The following is a 16,194-nucleotide window of genomic DNA, read 5'->3' as shown; positions in this document are numbered from 1 at the left end:
AAATGTCATGATAGAAATTTAATTTTGATAGAATATTATTATTTCATTTGGGAAAAAGTATGTCTCCAAACAGAGGTTAATTCTTAGTTTCATAGCAATACTTTTTTGACACACAGTTAAATGTTTATTTAAAATAAAAATCATAATTTATTAAATCTATTTTTACATTTTCTGTTAAATGTGGTCCTTTCATTTCTTCAATATAAAAATAGAAACTTTTTTAATAACTGAAGATGTAGTTAAGTTTATAAGGAAAGAAAAAGTAAAACTTCACCCAAAGAATAAAAAACAAAGATGAAACAGTTTAACCAATTACCAAGTTTCCAGTTGGAAGTTTTCCCATTGCTTGCCCTTATAACTTACTGCTTATAGCTCATCTTCTCTAGCCCAATCACGGATTACCATGTATGCAATCCAGTTTTCTCAGAAGGCTCTATGCCATCAAGATACTATTTATTGATGTTTGAAAATAAAATTATTTGAATAGGTTAGACTTTTCCACTAAGGGTAGTTCTGACTGAACTAAGAATTTTATTCAATGATTGGGAAAATTATCTTCCTCATCCTCCATCCTCTGGCTTTAAGCCAGGCCTGGAACCTGGCAAAGACTGTCAAGCTTCTAAAGCTAATATTCTAGACTATCCTTTAGTTCTAGGAGGAAATACACAATTTCTGGGGTTTTTGTTCCCATATGCTGTAACATAAACTTATACCTATCTACATATAAAAATAACTATTTTAGAAAGAAGAATATCAATTTAATAATTTATTGAAATTTTTTCCAGTTAAAATAATTTCTTCCACTTCAAACTGCTTTATAACTTCTTTCATCTCCTTAACTACTGAGACAGACTCAGACTTGGGTAGCATATTGATCAGAATATTTCCAACCACAGTTTCCTATTGCAAAGACGTCCAGTAGTGTGTGTATACAAATACCTAGAGGCAGCCCCTTGCCTTGCGGGAGATCGTCACCCCACAAATACCTAGAGGTGAACTCTTCCAGGCAATTTATGTAGAATAAGTATTTTGGACCTCTCAGTGAACTACAAAGTCAATCTCAAAGGCTGTAGAGAAAAGACGGAAGTAACAAAATTCCTGGAGCACAAACCAGAGCATTCCTAGCAGATAGTATTATATACAGGTTGTACTGAAAACATTCAACAAAAACTCACAAGTGTATGATGTCCTGCAGGATCAAACAGGAAACTGATTATCACCAAAGTGAGTAACTTTGATGCAGGATCAGAGTGGGTGTATGGTAGGCTAATGAGAAGAATCAGGGGTGTCAGAGAGATGACGAAAATCAGGAATAGGAGAAAAATATAATTTCCTGGTTTAAGTAGTTGTAAAACTGAGCATTTAGTAAATCTCTACTGATTTTCGTTTCTCCCTACAAACTCTTTAATAATATGATCAGTTTTATTGGTTGCATGAAACAACGTGCATGTGCTACAGAGAAGATATAAACTAAGAAGCATATTAAGAAAGAGTAGTGAGAAGGATTGGGACTATGCTCTCATCTCATACAGAGAAAACTCCTCAGTTTTCCTATTGGGTTTGGTAGTTACAAACCAAATAAAGGAGCTGGACTCTAGTTTTATCGGAGACTTCAAACTTCATGCTCCATCTCTCCATATCTCTATGTGCAGCAAGGATGTGTCAATGGGAAAGTATATGTTCACCCCATTTGCTAAGGCAGGGAATCAAAAGTTTATTTCTAATTAAAAACAAAACAAAGTATTTTTAAAGTAGAAAACTTTATGCAGTTTGTGTTCAATTGTTGCTGTGCTTATCTGCACAAGTTACTTAACTTCTCTATGCCCCAGTTTCCTCATCTATAAAATAGGAGAAATAGCATTCTACTATGTATACATATACTGAAACATATTGTATACCATAAATATATACATTTTCTTAAAAAAAAATAGAACCATCCTCAAAGAGGTTTTAAGTCTATTAAGTTAGCATATGTAAAGCAGTAAGAATAGTGTCCAACTCATAGTAAATGCTGTAAACTAACTATTTTTATTGTTATTTTTGTGGTCACATCAACATATCCAAAGACCCAAGTAGCTTTCTACAGAGCATAATATTCAGCCTTTCTTGATGATCAAGAAAATTAAGAAAATGAAAAATTAAAAAATCAAAAAATGAAAACCAATGGAGAAATAAAATCAGATCCATCCCAGAGTAGCCACTTTATCTGTTTTTAATCATTTGAAAGAGATAAACAGAGTCTAAACTATTTCCAGCTCATCAGTAAAAGATACATTCATTTCTATTACTTTAGACTAACCTACCAAAAGCTAAAAGGAAGGCCCAACTATTTAAAAGTGTGAGGAGATTGTATTTTTTTTTAAATTTAGTTCAACCTTGTAAAGGCTGTTTTTTCACACAGGTGAGGAACACTTTGTGCTAAGAGGTAGCTTATCCTACCAGAAAGAAAAAGCCAGATTGGATTGACAAGGTATATAAAAGCTCCAAGGTAGCTGGGCACAGTGGCTCATGCGTGTAATCCCAGCACTTTGGGAGGCCAAGGCGGGCAGATCACTTAAGGCCAGGAGTTTGAGGCCAGCCTGGTCAAATTGGTGAAACCCCGTCCCTACTAAAAATACAAACATTAGCCAGGTGTGGTGGCACATGCCTGTAACTCAAGCTACTTAGGAAGCTGATGCAGGAGAATCGCTTGAACCCGGGAGGCAGAAGCTGCAGTGAGCCAAGATCATGCCACAGCATTCTAACCGGGGTGACAGAGTGAGACTCCGTCTCAAAAAAAAAAAAAAAAAAATTCAAGGTAAGGAAAGAGCTTTTTCCCTGTGAGTCAGAGATCAAATGCATATAAAATGTTTTACCTAAATAACAAATTTACCCTTTTCCTTAAATTTACATTTACTTTTCCCCAGATACCTTAAGGCTTTCTGGAACTTCTGTACTTGAGTCAAACCTGTTTTAGCAATAATTTTTAATTATAACAACTCTGGCTAACAATTATATGCAGATTGAGAGAAAAAAATAAAGACTAATTAAGATTATAGGAGAGTATTTTAATCCTGGCATTCTGACAATGAGGATATTCAACATAAAATACAACTTTACCCAAGCAAAATGAGATTAGGAGGAAATCATCATGACAAAATAAAAGTAGCAATTCTAAAGACATATACATATAGTGAATTGATTTTTTTCTTTTTAAAAGTTAGTTGGACAATGGTCAAAATGGGTTAAAGAATCACATATTGTTAGTAAACCAGAAAAATGCAAAAATTGACTTTGGAAGAAACTAAATCTTTAGAGAAGTTACTAACAGAAAATAGAATTGACGTTAGCTAAATTTTCATGGTAATGTTTACTGACCAAAAATTGATAAAAGAATTATATCTTCCTTTAAAATTTGACATTGGAAAATTGTATTAGAAAGAAATAATGACCACAAAAATATTTAATGACATAGCTTTGATTGTTAAAACAATGTAGATAAAACATAATCACTAAATCAAATCTTTATTTTAAAATTGACACAGAAAACATTTAGTCCAATGAAGTTTAGTAGAATAAAAAAGAATAAAACCATAGTTTAATACTGCTATACAAAAAATTAAGGAATCAAACTCATAGATTTTACTTCAAAAAAATGTAAGAACTCTTTATTGACCCAAATTCATTGATGATGGTATAAATCTGAATATTGGTATTTAGAAATAGAGTCAAAATATCCTCAGGTCAACATTTAAATTAAGTCAAAGTGTCAGAATCAAGAAAAAGATCTAGAAGATGGCTGATTAGATGCAGATGGGAATGGCCTCCTCCACTAACAGAACCAAAATATAGAGTAAACCATTATACTTTGAAAAAAACATTTTGAGAGAAAACACTAAAAATCGATAGGGAGGTGACAGACACTGTGGCTGAAGAAGGAGGAAGCTGGGAAGCCTGCATGGAGTCATGAGCACCAAGACCAGCTCCTGGCCCTCAACAGGTCCTAAGGAAGGGGTGAGTAAAGGAACTCCAAGGCACCACACCCCAACTACAAACCTCTGGGATTCTAGAGACAAGAAATCCTGTGACCCCCACAGACATTTGAATTGGCAGGAGGAACTTCTCAGAGATCACACAGAGGCAGAGATTGAATCTGCACAGAGCCCTGAAGGTTTCAAGGTGGCACGTGGTGTAGCTGCAACAAAACATGACTGCAGGCATTCATCCCTCAAGGCTCTCCATCTTACTCTGAGTGACTGTAGCTCCTGCTGCCTGTCGGGCCAGGAGAGAGCAAGGCTGCCTTTCCTGCAGGAGCAGGGCACATCTGATCCACAAGCTGCCTTGTCTGCCAGTCCCTCCTAAGACAACCTGCCTGGCTACTCCTGCAGGAGGTTGCCCACAGCACAGCCTCCACTGCCCCACCTGAGTGTTTTGCCAGCTGCCTAGGAGCAGTTCATCTCCCCCAGCACAGCAGGCACTCAACCCCTGAGGGTTCAGAGGACAAAACTACTGGCCCAGTCCCTACCTGCCAGGATTCAACCACACTACCCAGGGGCATCAAGCTGAGATCTGTGGCCTGAGCTCAAGTGGGGGAGGAGCCCCCACTCTCAGAACACCGAGGGAGTGTGGCATGTGCTCATGTGGTGGCATGGGAGCTGGTCATCCCTCCATCCACCAGACCAGTCCAGAAAGGGTGTAGCCTGTTAGCTGCAGCTTCTGCCCCAAGGAGCCCTGCAGCCTAGAACATTTTGGAACGGCCAAGTGACCTGAGTGCAGAAGGCTTGGGACAAATCTAGCTGGTTGGGCCTGTTCTTAGGCAGGCATCAGAGGGAGACCCAGTACAAGGAGTGCAAGCCGGGCAGGCCCCACAATCATCCTCTGGGCTAAAATCCCTGGCCATCATCAACACACAAGCTGAACACCTGTGGTACCACCACTCTGCCTCAGGATCCTCCACTCGTGACCCACTGAATCATCAGACTACCTGCAGACATACCCCACAATCTCCTTGGACTCTGCCAGGCTTAGAGGACCAGTAGGTCTCTAGGGAACTGTGGGTCTCCTGGTGACCTAACACTTGGCACAAACCATACCTAAGAAAGTGTGGAGAAGGTAGCCCACCAAAGCCCCACTTGGTGCTAAGGAAATGCAGGCGTGGTGCTAGTAATTGCAGGGGACTCCACTAAGGCCTGTGGACAAACTTGGTGAGGAAGTCATCTTTTGCCCCCTTCTCCCCTCCCCAGAGCACTGCTGCACATGCACTGAAACACACAAGAGTCATGTGGCTAAGAGCCTACCCGCCAGCCAGCCCTGACTCTTAAGCACTATCTACTGGATTTCAACCTGAATCACACCAGCAAGCAAAAATACACCCCTGCAGCACTCAATACATGGAAACCCATGCAGGAAAGGATCCACAAGTAAGGAGCTCTACAGAGCCTTGGCCCTCGAAAAGCACACAGAAATGAAGCCAATCAACTATACACAACATATACCACAGTCAAACACAAAAATTATTATAAAAACAAAAAGTCCCATCCAAATGATAGCAATTTCAAAAAGAAATATTGGCCCCCTCGTATGAGAAGGAATCAGTGCAAGAACTATAGCAATTCAAAAAGTCAGAGTGTTTCCTTACCTCTAAAGGATTGTACTCTCTCTCCAGCAATGGATCCTAACCAGATGGAAATGTCTGAAACAACTGACATAGAATTCAGAATATGGATAGCCAAGAAAGCTCAATGATATTCAAGAGAAAATTAAAACCCGATCCAAGAAAACTCAAAAAATGATCCAAGTCTTGAAAAACAACAGAGCCATTCGAAGAAAGAACCAAACTCAACTTCTGGAATTGAAAATTTCACTATAGAAATTTCAAAATACAGCTAAAAGTCTTAATAACAGATTAGACCAAGCTAAGGAAAGAATTTCAGAGCTTGAAGATCAGTCTTCCAAATCAGCTCAATCAGACAAAAACAAATAAAAAGGGATAATTTTAAAATGGACAAAGCTTCTAGAGACTATACGTGTGACTCACTGGCATTTCTGAGAGAGAAGAAGAGAGAGTAAGCAACTTGGAAAACATATTTGAGGATACAATCCACAACAATTTTCCCAATTTTGCTAAAGAAGTTGACATGTAAGTTCAAGAAATCAGAGAACCTCTGTGAGACATTATACAAGGTGACCTTCCTCAAGACACATATCAACAGAATTTTCAAAGTCAACATGAAAAGAAATCTTAGAGGCAACTATAGAAAAGGGTCATATCACTTACAAAGGGAACCCCATCAGGTGAACAGCGGACTTCTCAGCAGAAATGTTACAAGCCAGAATAGACCTGGAGGCCTATTTTTAGCATTCTTGAATAAAAGAAATTCCAACCAAGTATTTTGTATCTCACCAAACTAATTTTCATAACAGGAGAAAGACAATTTTTTCCAAACAAGAAATCGCTAAGAAAATTCATTAACACTAGACCAGTTTATAAGAGACACTTAAAGGAGTTCTAAATGTGGAAATAAAAGAATAATACTTGCTACCACAAAAACACATAAGTACATGGTCCACAGACCCTATAAAAAACAACTACACAATTGAGACTACAAAGCATCAAACTAACAACATCACAACAGGATCAAAACCTCACATATCAATATTAACCTTGAATGTAAAAGACCTAAACACCCCACCAAAAGGCATAGAGTAGCAAATTGGATTTACAAAGAAAGATCCAACCTTCCTCTGTCTTCAAGAGACACATATCATGGGTAACAACACCTATAGGCTCCTTGCTCCTGAATGACTTTTGGGATAGAAAAAGATCTATCAAATAAATGGGAAATGAAAAAGAGCAGGAGGGGCTATTACTGTATGAGATAAAACAGGATTTAAACTCACAACAGAAAAAAAGACAAAAAAGAGGATTACACAATGATAAAGAGTTCATTTCAACAAAGAAGACATATTTGTCCTAAATACATATGCACTCAGCATTGGAGCACTCAGATTCATAAAACAGGTACTTCTAGACCTGTGGAAAGACTTAAACAGCCAATAATAATAGGGAACCTCAATACTCTACTAAAAGTGTTAGATCATTGAGGCAGAAGACTAACAAAGAAATTCTGGACTAAAATTCAATTCTTGACCAACTGGACCTAAAAGACATCTACAAGGTACTACCCAACAACCACAGAACATGCATTCTTCTCATGTGCACATGGAATATAGTCTAAGATTAACCACGTTCTTGGCCATAGAGCCAGTCTCAATAAATTTAAAAAAACTAAAATCATACCAGACATATTCTCTGACCACAGTGGAATAAAAATAGGTATCAGTACCAAGAGGATTCCTCAAAACCATACAACTATACGAAAACTAAGCAATTTGCTTCTGAATGACTTTTGGGTAACCAAAAAAATTAATGAAATAAAAATTTCTTTGAAATAAATGAAAAGAGAGACACAACATAGCAAAATCTCTGGGATGCAGCAAAAGCAGTGTTAAGAGGAAAGTTTATGGCACTAAATACCTGTATCGAGAAGTTAGAAAAATCTCAGATTAACAATCTAATATCACACTTAGAGGAACTAGAAACACAAGAACAAACTAATCCCAAAGCTGGCAGAAGAAAATAAATTACTAAAATTAGAAGAGAACTAATTGACACTGAGATGCCAAAATTCACAAAAAAGGATCAACAAAACAAAAAATTGGTTATTTGAAAGGAGAAACAAATAATGCCAATAGACTGCTAGCTGGATTAACAAAGAAAAAAAGTGAGACAATCCAAATGAACACAACACCAACAACAGTGGTGACATTACAACCAATCCCACAGAAATACAAAAGATCCTCAGAGAAAACTATGAATACATCTATCTATACAAACTAAAAAATCTAGAGGAAATGGGTAAATTCACAGTCTCCCAAGATTTCATCAGGAAGAAATTGAAACCCTGAACAGGCCAATAATGAATTCTGAAATAGAGCCAGTAACAAAAAATGTACCAACCAAAAAAAGCCCTGTAGCAGACAAATTCACAGCCAAATTTTACCAGATGTATAAGGAAGAGCTGGTAACAATCTTACTGAAACTATTCCAAAAAAATCAAGGAGAGGAGACTCCTGCCTAACTCATTCTACAAAACCAGCATCATTCTGATACCAAAATCTTGCAAAGACACAACAAACAAAGAAAACTCCAGGCCAATATCCTTGATGAACTTAGACCCAAATATCCTTAACAACAACAACAACAACAAAAAAGAACAAATGGAATCCAGCAGCACATCGATAAGTTAATTAGGATTTATTCCTGGGATGCAAGGTTGGGGTTGGTTCAACACACATGAATCAATAAATGTGACTCACCACATCAACAGAATTAAAAACAAAGACCATATGATCATCTCAATAGATGCAAAAAAAAAAAAAAAAAAAAAAAAAAAAAAAGCTTCTGATAAAATTCAACATCCCTTCATAATAAAAACTCTCAGTTTTTAAAAAATCTTCAAATGCCTAACAAAAGCAGTCATTAAAGGAACACTCCTCAAAATAATGAGCAATTTATGAAAAACCTGTAGCCAACATCATACTAAAAGAGCAAAAACTGGAAGAATTTCCCTTGCGGAACTGGAACAAGACAAGGATCCTCACTCTCACCACTCCTATTCAGCATAGTACTGGAAGTCCTAGCTAGAGCAATCAGGTGAGAGAAAAAAACAAAACGGATCTAAATAGGAAAAGAATATGTAAAATTATCTCTCTCCACTTAAGATAGAACTCAATACATAGAAAATTCTAAAGACTCTGTTGAAAGATTCCTAAACATAATAAATGACTTCGGTAAAGTTTTAGGATACAAATCAATGTACAAAATCTAGTAGCATTTCTGTACACTAGTAACATTCAAGCTGATAGCCAAATCAAGGATATAATCCCATTTACAATAGACATAAATAAAATAAAATACCTAGGAATACATGTAACCAATTATGTAAAATAGAGAACTACAAGGAGAACAACCACACACTGCTGAAAGAAATCATAAATGACACAATCAAATGAAAAAAATTTCCTTGCACATAGATTGGAAGAATCAATATTGTTTAAATAAAAATTTAAATGGCCATACTGCCCAAAGCAATATACAGATTCAACATTATGCCTATCAAACCACCAACACCATTTTTTACAGAATTAGAAAAAACTAATCTAAAATTAATATAAAACCAAAAAAGAGCCCAAATAGCCAAAGCATCCTAAGCAAAAAGAACAAAGTTGGCATCACATTACCCAACTTCAGATATACCACATTACCCAATTTCAAACTATACTATAAGGCTACAGTAATCAAAACAGCATGGTACTGGTATAAAAACAGACATACACCAATGGAAGAGAATAGAGAACTCAGAAATAAAGCTGCACTCCTACAACCAACTGACTTTCACCAAAGCCAACAATAATAAGCAATAAGGAAAGGACTTCCTGTTTAATAAATGGTGCTGGGGTAGCTGGCTATCCATATGCAACAGAAAGAAACTAGACCTCCTACCTATCACCATATACAAAACTTAACTCGTAATGGATTAAATACTTAAATGTAAGACCTCAAACTATAAAAATACTAGAACACCACCTAGGAAATAACCTTATAGACATTGGTCTTGGCAAAGAACTTAGAACTAAGTCCACAAAAGCAATTGTAACAACAACAACAACAAAAATTAAGCCAGGTACAGTGGCTCACAGTTGTAATCCCAGCACTTTGGGTGGCCAAGATGGGTAGATTGCTTGAGTCTGGAAATTTGAGACCAGTCTGGGCAACACGGTGAGACCCCCATCTCTAAAAAACATAGAAATTAGCCAGGCATCATGGTGCATATTCCCAACTACTCAGAAGGCCGAGATGGAAGGATTACCTGGGCCTAGGAAGGTCTAAGCTGCAGTGAGCCATGATCACGCCACTGCACTTCAGACTGAGTGACAGAATGGGACTCTGTCTCAAAAAAAAAATTGACAAGTGGGAGCTAATTAAACTAAAGAGCTTCTGCCCAGCAAGAGACACTATCAACAGGGTAAACAGACAACTGACAGAATGGTATAAAACATTAGTAGCAAACAATGCACCCAACAAAGGTCTAATATCCAGAATATATAAGGAACTTAACCAAACAAGTAAAAAACACATAACTCCATTAAAAGGTGGGCAAGATACTTCAAAAAGAAGATATACAAGTGGCCAAGAAACAAATGAAAAAAAAAATGCTTCACATCGTGCATCATCAGAGAAATGCAAATCAAAATCCCAAAGCAATACCATCTCACACCAGTGAGAGTGGTAATTATTAAAAAGTCAAAAAATAACAGATGTTGGTGAGTACACAGAGAAAAAGGAACTCTTTATGCTATTGGTAGGAATGTAAATGAGTTCAGTCACTGTGGAAAGCAGTTTGGAGATTTCTCAAAGAACCACTCAACCTAGCAATCACATTGCTTGGTATATATCCAAAGGAAAAGAAATTGTTCTACTGAAAAGACACCTGCACTTGTATGTTTATTCCATCAGGATTCACAATAGCAAAGATATGGAATCAACCTAGGTGCCCATCAACAGTGGACTGGATAAAGAAACTGTGACACATATACACCAGGGAATACTATGCAGCCACAAAAAGAGAGAAATCATGTCCTTTGAAGCAACATGGATGTAGGTGGAGGCCATCATCCTAAGTTAATTGATACAGAAATAGAAAGCAAAACACTGCATATTTTTATAAGTGGGAGTTAAACATTGGGTACATACAGACATAAAGATGGGAACAATAGACACTGGGGACTAAAAGAGGGGAGTGAGGATGGGGACAAGGGTTGAAAATCAACCTCTTGGGTACTCTGCTCACTATTTGGGTGACAGGTTCTACCTCAATGGTTCTATCCCAAACCCTCACATCACACAATATACTCTTGTAACAAGCCCTCACATGTACCCTCTGAATCTAAAATAAAATTTGAAATTTAAAAGAATAAGATAGAAAAATATCTAAACACTGTTTTCATTGTCTCGTATGTCATGTAAATCTTTGCCTAAAAAAGCTGCAAAGCCATCTTAACTCTTTGATTTGGCTAAGGAAGTGTTATTTGAAGGATTATTATGAAACAAGTATTAATACCTCATTTAAAAAGACTCTCTGTATACATAAACATATGCCCATAAATACATATAATACACATACAACAATGTAATCATGTTTTATGTTATTACAAAGGGTTAAAAACTGTCTCTTCTTTATCTTGTGTACTTTAAAGTAATACACTTTTATGTTTACTTATAAATAAAAAGGTTGACATGTCAGAATCAAATTGGTATGAAAATAGCCAATATTCAAAATGGCATACTGTATGTTAGACTAATATATTTGCTTTTGTGGTTTGATATTTATGTACTACAAATTAGATAAAATGTGATAAATGAAAAAAGTAATATTAAGTCATTAGAATTGAGCTTTGAACATTTTAAATAGCAGTTGGTTATTTATTTGCTCACTTCACAACTTGATTTTGAAAATAGGAACTGTAATTATAAACAGATTCATCTGATTATTTTGTGGAAAATAGACCAGAGTAGGGTAATAGCTGCCGATAAAAATGACTTAGGAGGTTATGGTAGGTATCTAACTGAGAAGTAACAGTGGTTTGAATGAAGCGATTTAGTGGAGATGGTGAGTGGTGATGCCCTTATTAAAAAAAGGAAGGTAGACACAAGAGCAGATTTGGTGGGGCATAAAGTAAAATAAATAAGTCCAGGGCAAGAAAGAGCAGTCAGGGCTAGAGATGTAAATCTAGGACTTAACACCACATTCATAGTTTTTAAAGCTATGGGATCAGATACAATTACCTAGAAAAGTCAGAGAAAATGCATTCTGGGGGCTCTCCAACACCTAGACTTTAAGTGTGAACGACTAGGCAGAGAAGGAGAAATCACAGAGTCAGGAGGAAACCCAGGAGAGTGTGGTATAATGGAAGCAGAAGAAGAAAGTGTTTAAAAAAGTGCAGTAGCTCTGACCATGGTGAATGCTGCTGAGAGAGAGTAAGGTGAGGAAAAGAATTCTGGAATGGAAGAGCAAGATATAGGTCTGTGGAAATGATAAAAAACTGTTTCATGAAGTAATGCAGATACAATTCCAGTTGGAGTGATTTAATGAGAGAATAGGAGAAAAGTGGAGTCAGTGCCTATAAACAATTCTTTTGAGTTTTAGCATGATGAAAGGGTTAATTGAACATTTTTTAAAAATAAATTTCAGGCAGCTATATTAAGGTATATTTACATGTAGGCAAGAGAAAGAGGGGATAATTGCAATAGCAAAGTCTTTGAAGAGGCAGTGCTGATAGAGGTACTATGAACCTTGGAAAGGATGAGAACAACCCTTCCCTGTAACAGAAGAGGAAGTGGAGCACATGGGAACAAGCCACTGACTTTGGTAGGCTTCAGCTTCTTTGGAACAGAAGGCTGTTGAAAAATGTGTCCCATGGGTTAAACTCAATAATACTCTAATTCTCCCAAGCTTACCCACGTTGTTAGCACAGTTAAGCTTTCTTTAATACCAGGCTCTTAAAAAGAAGTATAAATATGGAATGAATGAACCAAAAAGAAAAGACAAAAATGGCATCATCCACCCAATCGAAATGCAAGGCCTGTTTATCCACTCACTCCTGACTACTGAGTGCACCCAAGATCTTAGGATCTGGGAGTGTTTCCCTCTGCTGAGATGCACTTTTAGTAGATGCAAAACCAACAGTTCCTCCTGGGCCATGACTCAGCAGAGTTATCCCATTAGTACTTTCTCTGGGAGAATGGAAGTGGCACAGTACAATATCCTATGTTGAACTTTTCCTCTTTCTTTCACTTTTGTCCATTCAAGCAGAAGCAGCACTCAGGGGTACTTCTCTCCTTAGGCTACTTTATATCAGAAGTGGAATGTTTTTTTCCTCATTGGCTCATTTATTTCAAAAACCTTGTCAGAAAGATGAGGGTTTATTTTAGGCCTAATTACTTTATTCTAAGTGAGAAGACAAGGTCTATGAATAAAAACATAACTCAGATCATACTGAGCAAAAAAACATTATTTTGAATCATGATACATTTTGAGGCAGAATAATTCAGACTTCTGATGGCACAAAAAAAACTTGACCTCTACTTTGTTTTAAGATAGGAAAAAAAATCTGCTGATACATTTTTTACCTTTTTATTTCAACCCTAAGATTAAAAAATTACAAATGGAAATTTACAAAATAGGCTCTACAAAAGACTATATAACCTACCTTTCTACCTTTTATGATCATATATGATTAAGTAACAAAATCTATATGAAGGAATTTTGAAACTGTAAAATGCTATCTAAGTGTGAGAACAAACAGCAGCATCTAAGTAGGTAGAATTAAAGTACATGAGAGTCAATAAATGGGTTTTGAGAACAGAGGCAAGAAAGTACATGTATGATCATATTTTCTTATGCATTTATTTATTTAATTGACAAATTACTTAATTAAATATACACAATAATTGTGTATATTTATAGGGTGCAATGTGATATTTTGCTCTATGTATACATCGTAGAAAGATGAAGTTAAACTAATTAACATATCCATCACCTTGTTGTGGTGATCACAGTTAATAATAATGTATTGCATATTTTAAAATTGCTAATAGAATGGACTTCTAACATTCTCACCACATATATAATAATCTTTTATTTGAAGATTGGGAATCCAAGTAATGTTGGAAGTCAAAGCATAAAAGTACTTATTTGTGTATCTCAAGGGCAATGAGATTGCACAAAGGAAGAGAAATTCTTGAAGCCAGTGCTGCTGAAATTTTTATTTGCGCATGAATCACCTGAGAATCTTCTGAAGGTGCAGATTCTGATTCAATAAGTCTGGGATGGGACTTGAGATGGTGAATTTTGAACTCCCAGGTCCTACTCATGCTGCTGGTCTACAGACCACACTTTGAGTAGCAAGGTTCAAGTCTATGAGGCTGACTAAGGAGAGAGCTGGCTGTCAGATAAAGAAGACTGAATAATATACTCAGAGTGTCATGAAAGCTGGAGAGTGAAGGTCTTTATTGGAAAGAGAGATGTGAACAAGACTCACATGTCAAAGTCACAAACTGAGTTGAAAGGAGGGAAAGAAAACAAGATGTCTCAGGTGAGCTGGGGTGATAAAGCATCAGTAGCTGCATGGTGTGTTTCCTGGGAAATTCATTTACAGCTCCAAAAAGAGGGAACCCTTTCAGGAAGGAGAAACCAGACAGTTGAAAGAAGAATCCAAAATAAGCTTCAGTCAGCAATTATTCTTTACCAACCAAATATTTAGCTATTCCTAGATTTTAAAAGAATCACATATTTCTCAATGGATAGACTGTCATGAAAGATTCTTAGCACTTAATACGCAGACTGTGACTTACCAAAGTCCTCTTCCTCAGAGGGAGTATCTGCTGGTTTTTCTAGGAAAAAGCACAAAAGGCAAAAATATATATATATATATATTTGTAGGGGTTGATGACTCTGAGGCTCTATACACATCTCTCCCTATCCTAAAAAATCTTAGTTTTTAGACTAATACACAGAATAACATAAGGCAGTTGGACTGGTTGAACTAATTATTTATACACAAAGCCACCAATAATAAGCATTTATTCTTAAGAAGTTACCAAAAAAAAAAAATACTTCATGAAGGTGCTGGAGGTAAGAGGTGTGGGGATGATGAAATAAAGCTGTTAATTCTTCCATTTGCATCTATGATTTGTACAATGTAGGTGATATGTAGAGACTTGAAAAATTCATTACCAAGAAATGAGGCATTTTGTTTACTCTCATTTTCTGTTCCTGCTTTAAACTTCAGAAGACACATTAGTTGTGAAACACTTAATATGCACTAAATACCTTTTATTACATGCAGAATAGCCAGTGTAGACTAGGGAAAAGAGATATATTTTGAATTCAGCAGTCCCACTTTAATCACACTACGTGTGGCCTTCAGCTTTAACAGAAACTCCCATGTGATAACTATGAATGACTCTATTCAATTTGGAAGGTACAAATTATGGTAATTTTGGGGAATGGGGAGGTGGCACGTGCCATAATGAACAATAACAGCATCCTAATGCTTCAAGTGTCACATATGTTAAACAAAAACACTAATGCTTTCTACGAACACCCCATTCTCTGGTGCTTTATCAGACTTGCCAACTCATTAATTAGAGCTATTGAATAGAATTCCCTCTATAGACTTCATGGGCAGAAATTACAATGCTTGGTCTCCCCACTGATTTTTCATCAATCGGACTAACAGTAGCAAATCATTGAGAGTCAGAGTTGGGGTAAAGATTCCAGGGAAAGCGAACATTTGTAAATTGTGTTCCCTTGGGAAAAATAATAATAACGATAATTAAAATAGCAACCAATTTTGAACACTCACTATGCACCAGGTGCCATGTTTCATTTATGCTATCTCATTTAATATTCAAAACCAGCCTTGCAGTAGTTACAATAATCAGTTCACTTCTAAAAATGAGAATCCGAGGTTCCCAGAGGCAACGTGAACTTTTGGGTCTAGTCTTTGTTTAAAGTCACACTGCTAGTAAGTGGGGAACCTGGAATTCACACTTAGGTCTGTGTGCCCCAGAGTCCATTTGTAATCAATACAACTACTAGCCTCCAGTAATATCAAATGTATGAGAAAAATAAAGATTACTCATAATGTTTTCAGGATGTTGCCCACCACCACAAACATACCTTTGAAACTAGCAATGCTGACCCACATTCATTAGGATGGTAAGCATTATTAGGGACATACAGGTTTCAGACTTACCATTTAAAAAGCTAAATGAAGTGCCCAAAATATCATAAAATGTCCATCTATTGCTGATTTTATTAAAATAGTATGTACGTGCAAGGATTGGCGCCTGAGAGGTAGAATAAAATAAATAAAATGTCAAGATCTAATACAGACTACCTTTTTCCTGTTCCTGGGCCCTAACTGACTGACTTTGCCTTTAATGTCCCAAATACATTTTTAAAAAACAACAAAATTCTAGGTTCATGGTTATCTTAAATGGTTACATATCATAGCTTTTTGTATCATACACTTCTAATCACATTTTAGCTTATATAATAACAGTGGTCAGCCTCTGCCTCCAGCCCT

General features: G+C 36.5%; 1 protein-coding gene across 11 annotated transcripts in view; it reads right to left on the bottom strand.

The window, feature by feature from the left end:
- SLC44A5 (solute carrier family 44 member 5) overlaps positions 1-16,194 on the bottom strand; it is a 550,857-nt gene that overhangs the window by 183,049 nt on the left and 351,614 nt on the right. For 9 of the 11 annotated variants that reach the window (XM_038001850.2, XM_038001855.2, XM_073007203.1 and 6 more), the window contains one exon: positions 14,456-14,494. The exons of the other annotated variants lie outside the window; for them this stretch is intronic. Coding sequence is in view for 6 of the 9 variants with exons in the window: in XM_007978267.3 (XP_007976458.2) it covers positions 14,456-14,494 (39 nt within the window). In the remaining 3 variants the exon portion in view is untranslated. The remainder of the gene's footprint in view (positions 1-14,455; positions 14,495-16,194) is intronic. 11 annotated transcript variants of the gene reach the window in all.

This window comes from Chlorocebus sabaeus, chromosome 20, assembly GCF_047675955.1.
Source record: "Chlorocebus sabaeus isolate Y175 chromosome 20, mChlSab1.0.hap1, whole genome shotgun sequence".
NCBI lineage: Eukaryota > Metazoa > Chordata > Mammalia > Primates > Cercopithecidae > Chlorocebus > Chlorocebus sabaeus.
The sequence above is the reverse complement of the archived record's forward strand: the minus strand, read 5'-3'. Positions and strand labels throughout refer to the sequence as shown.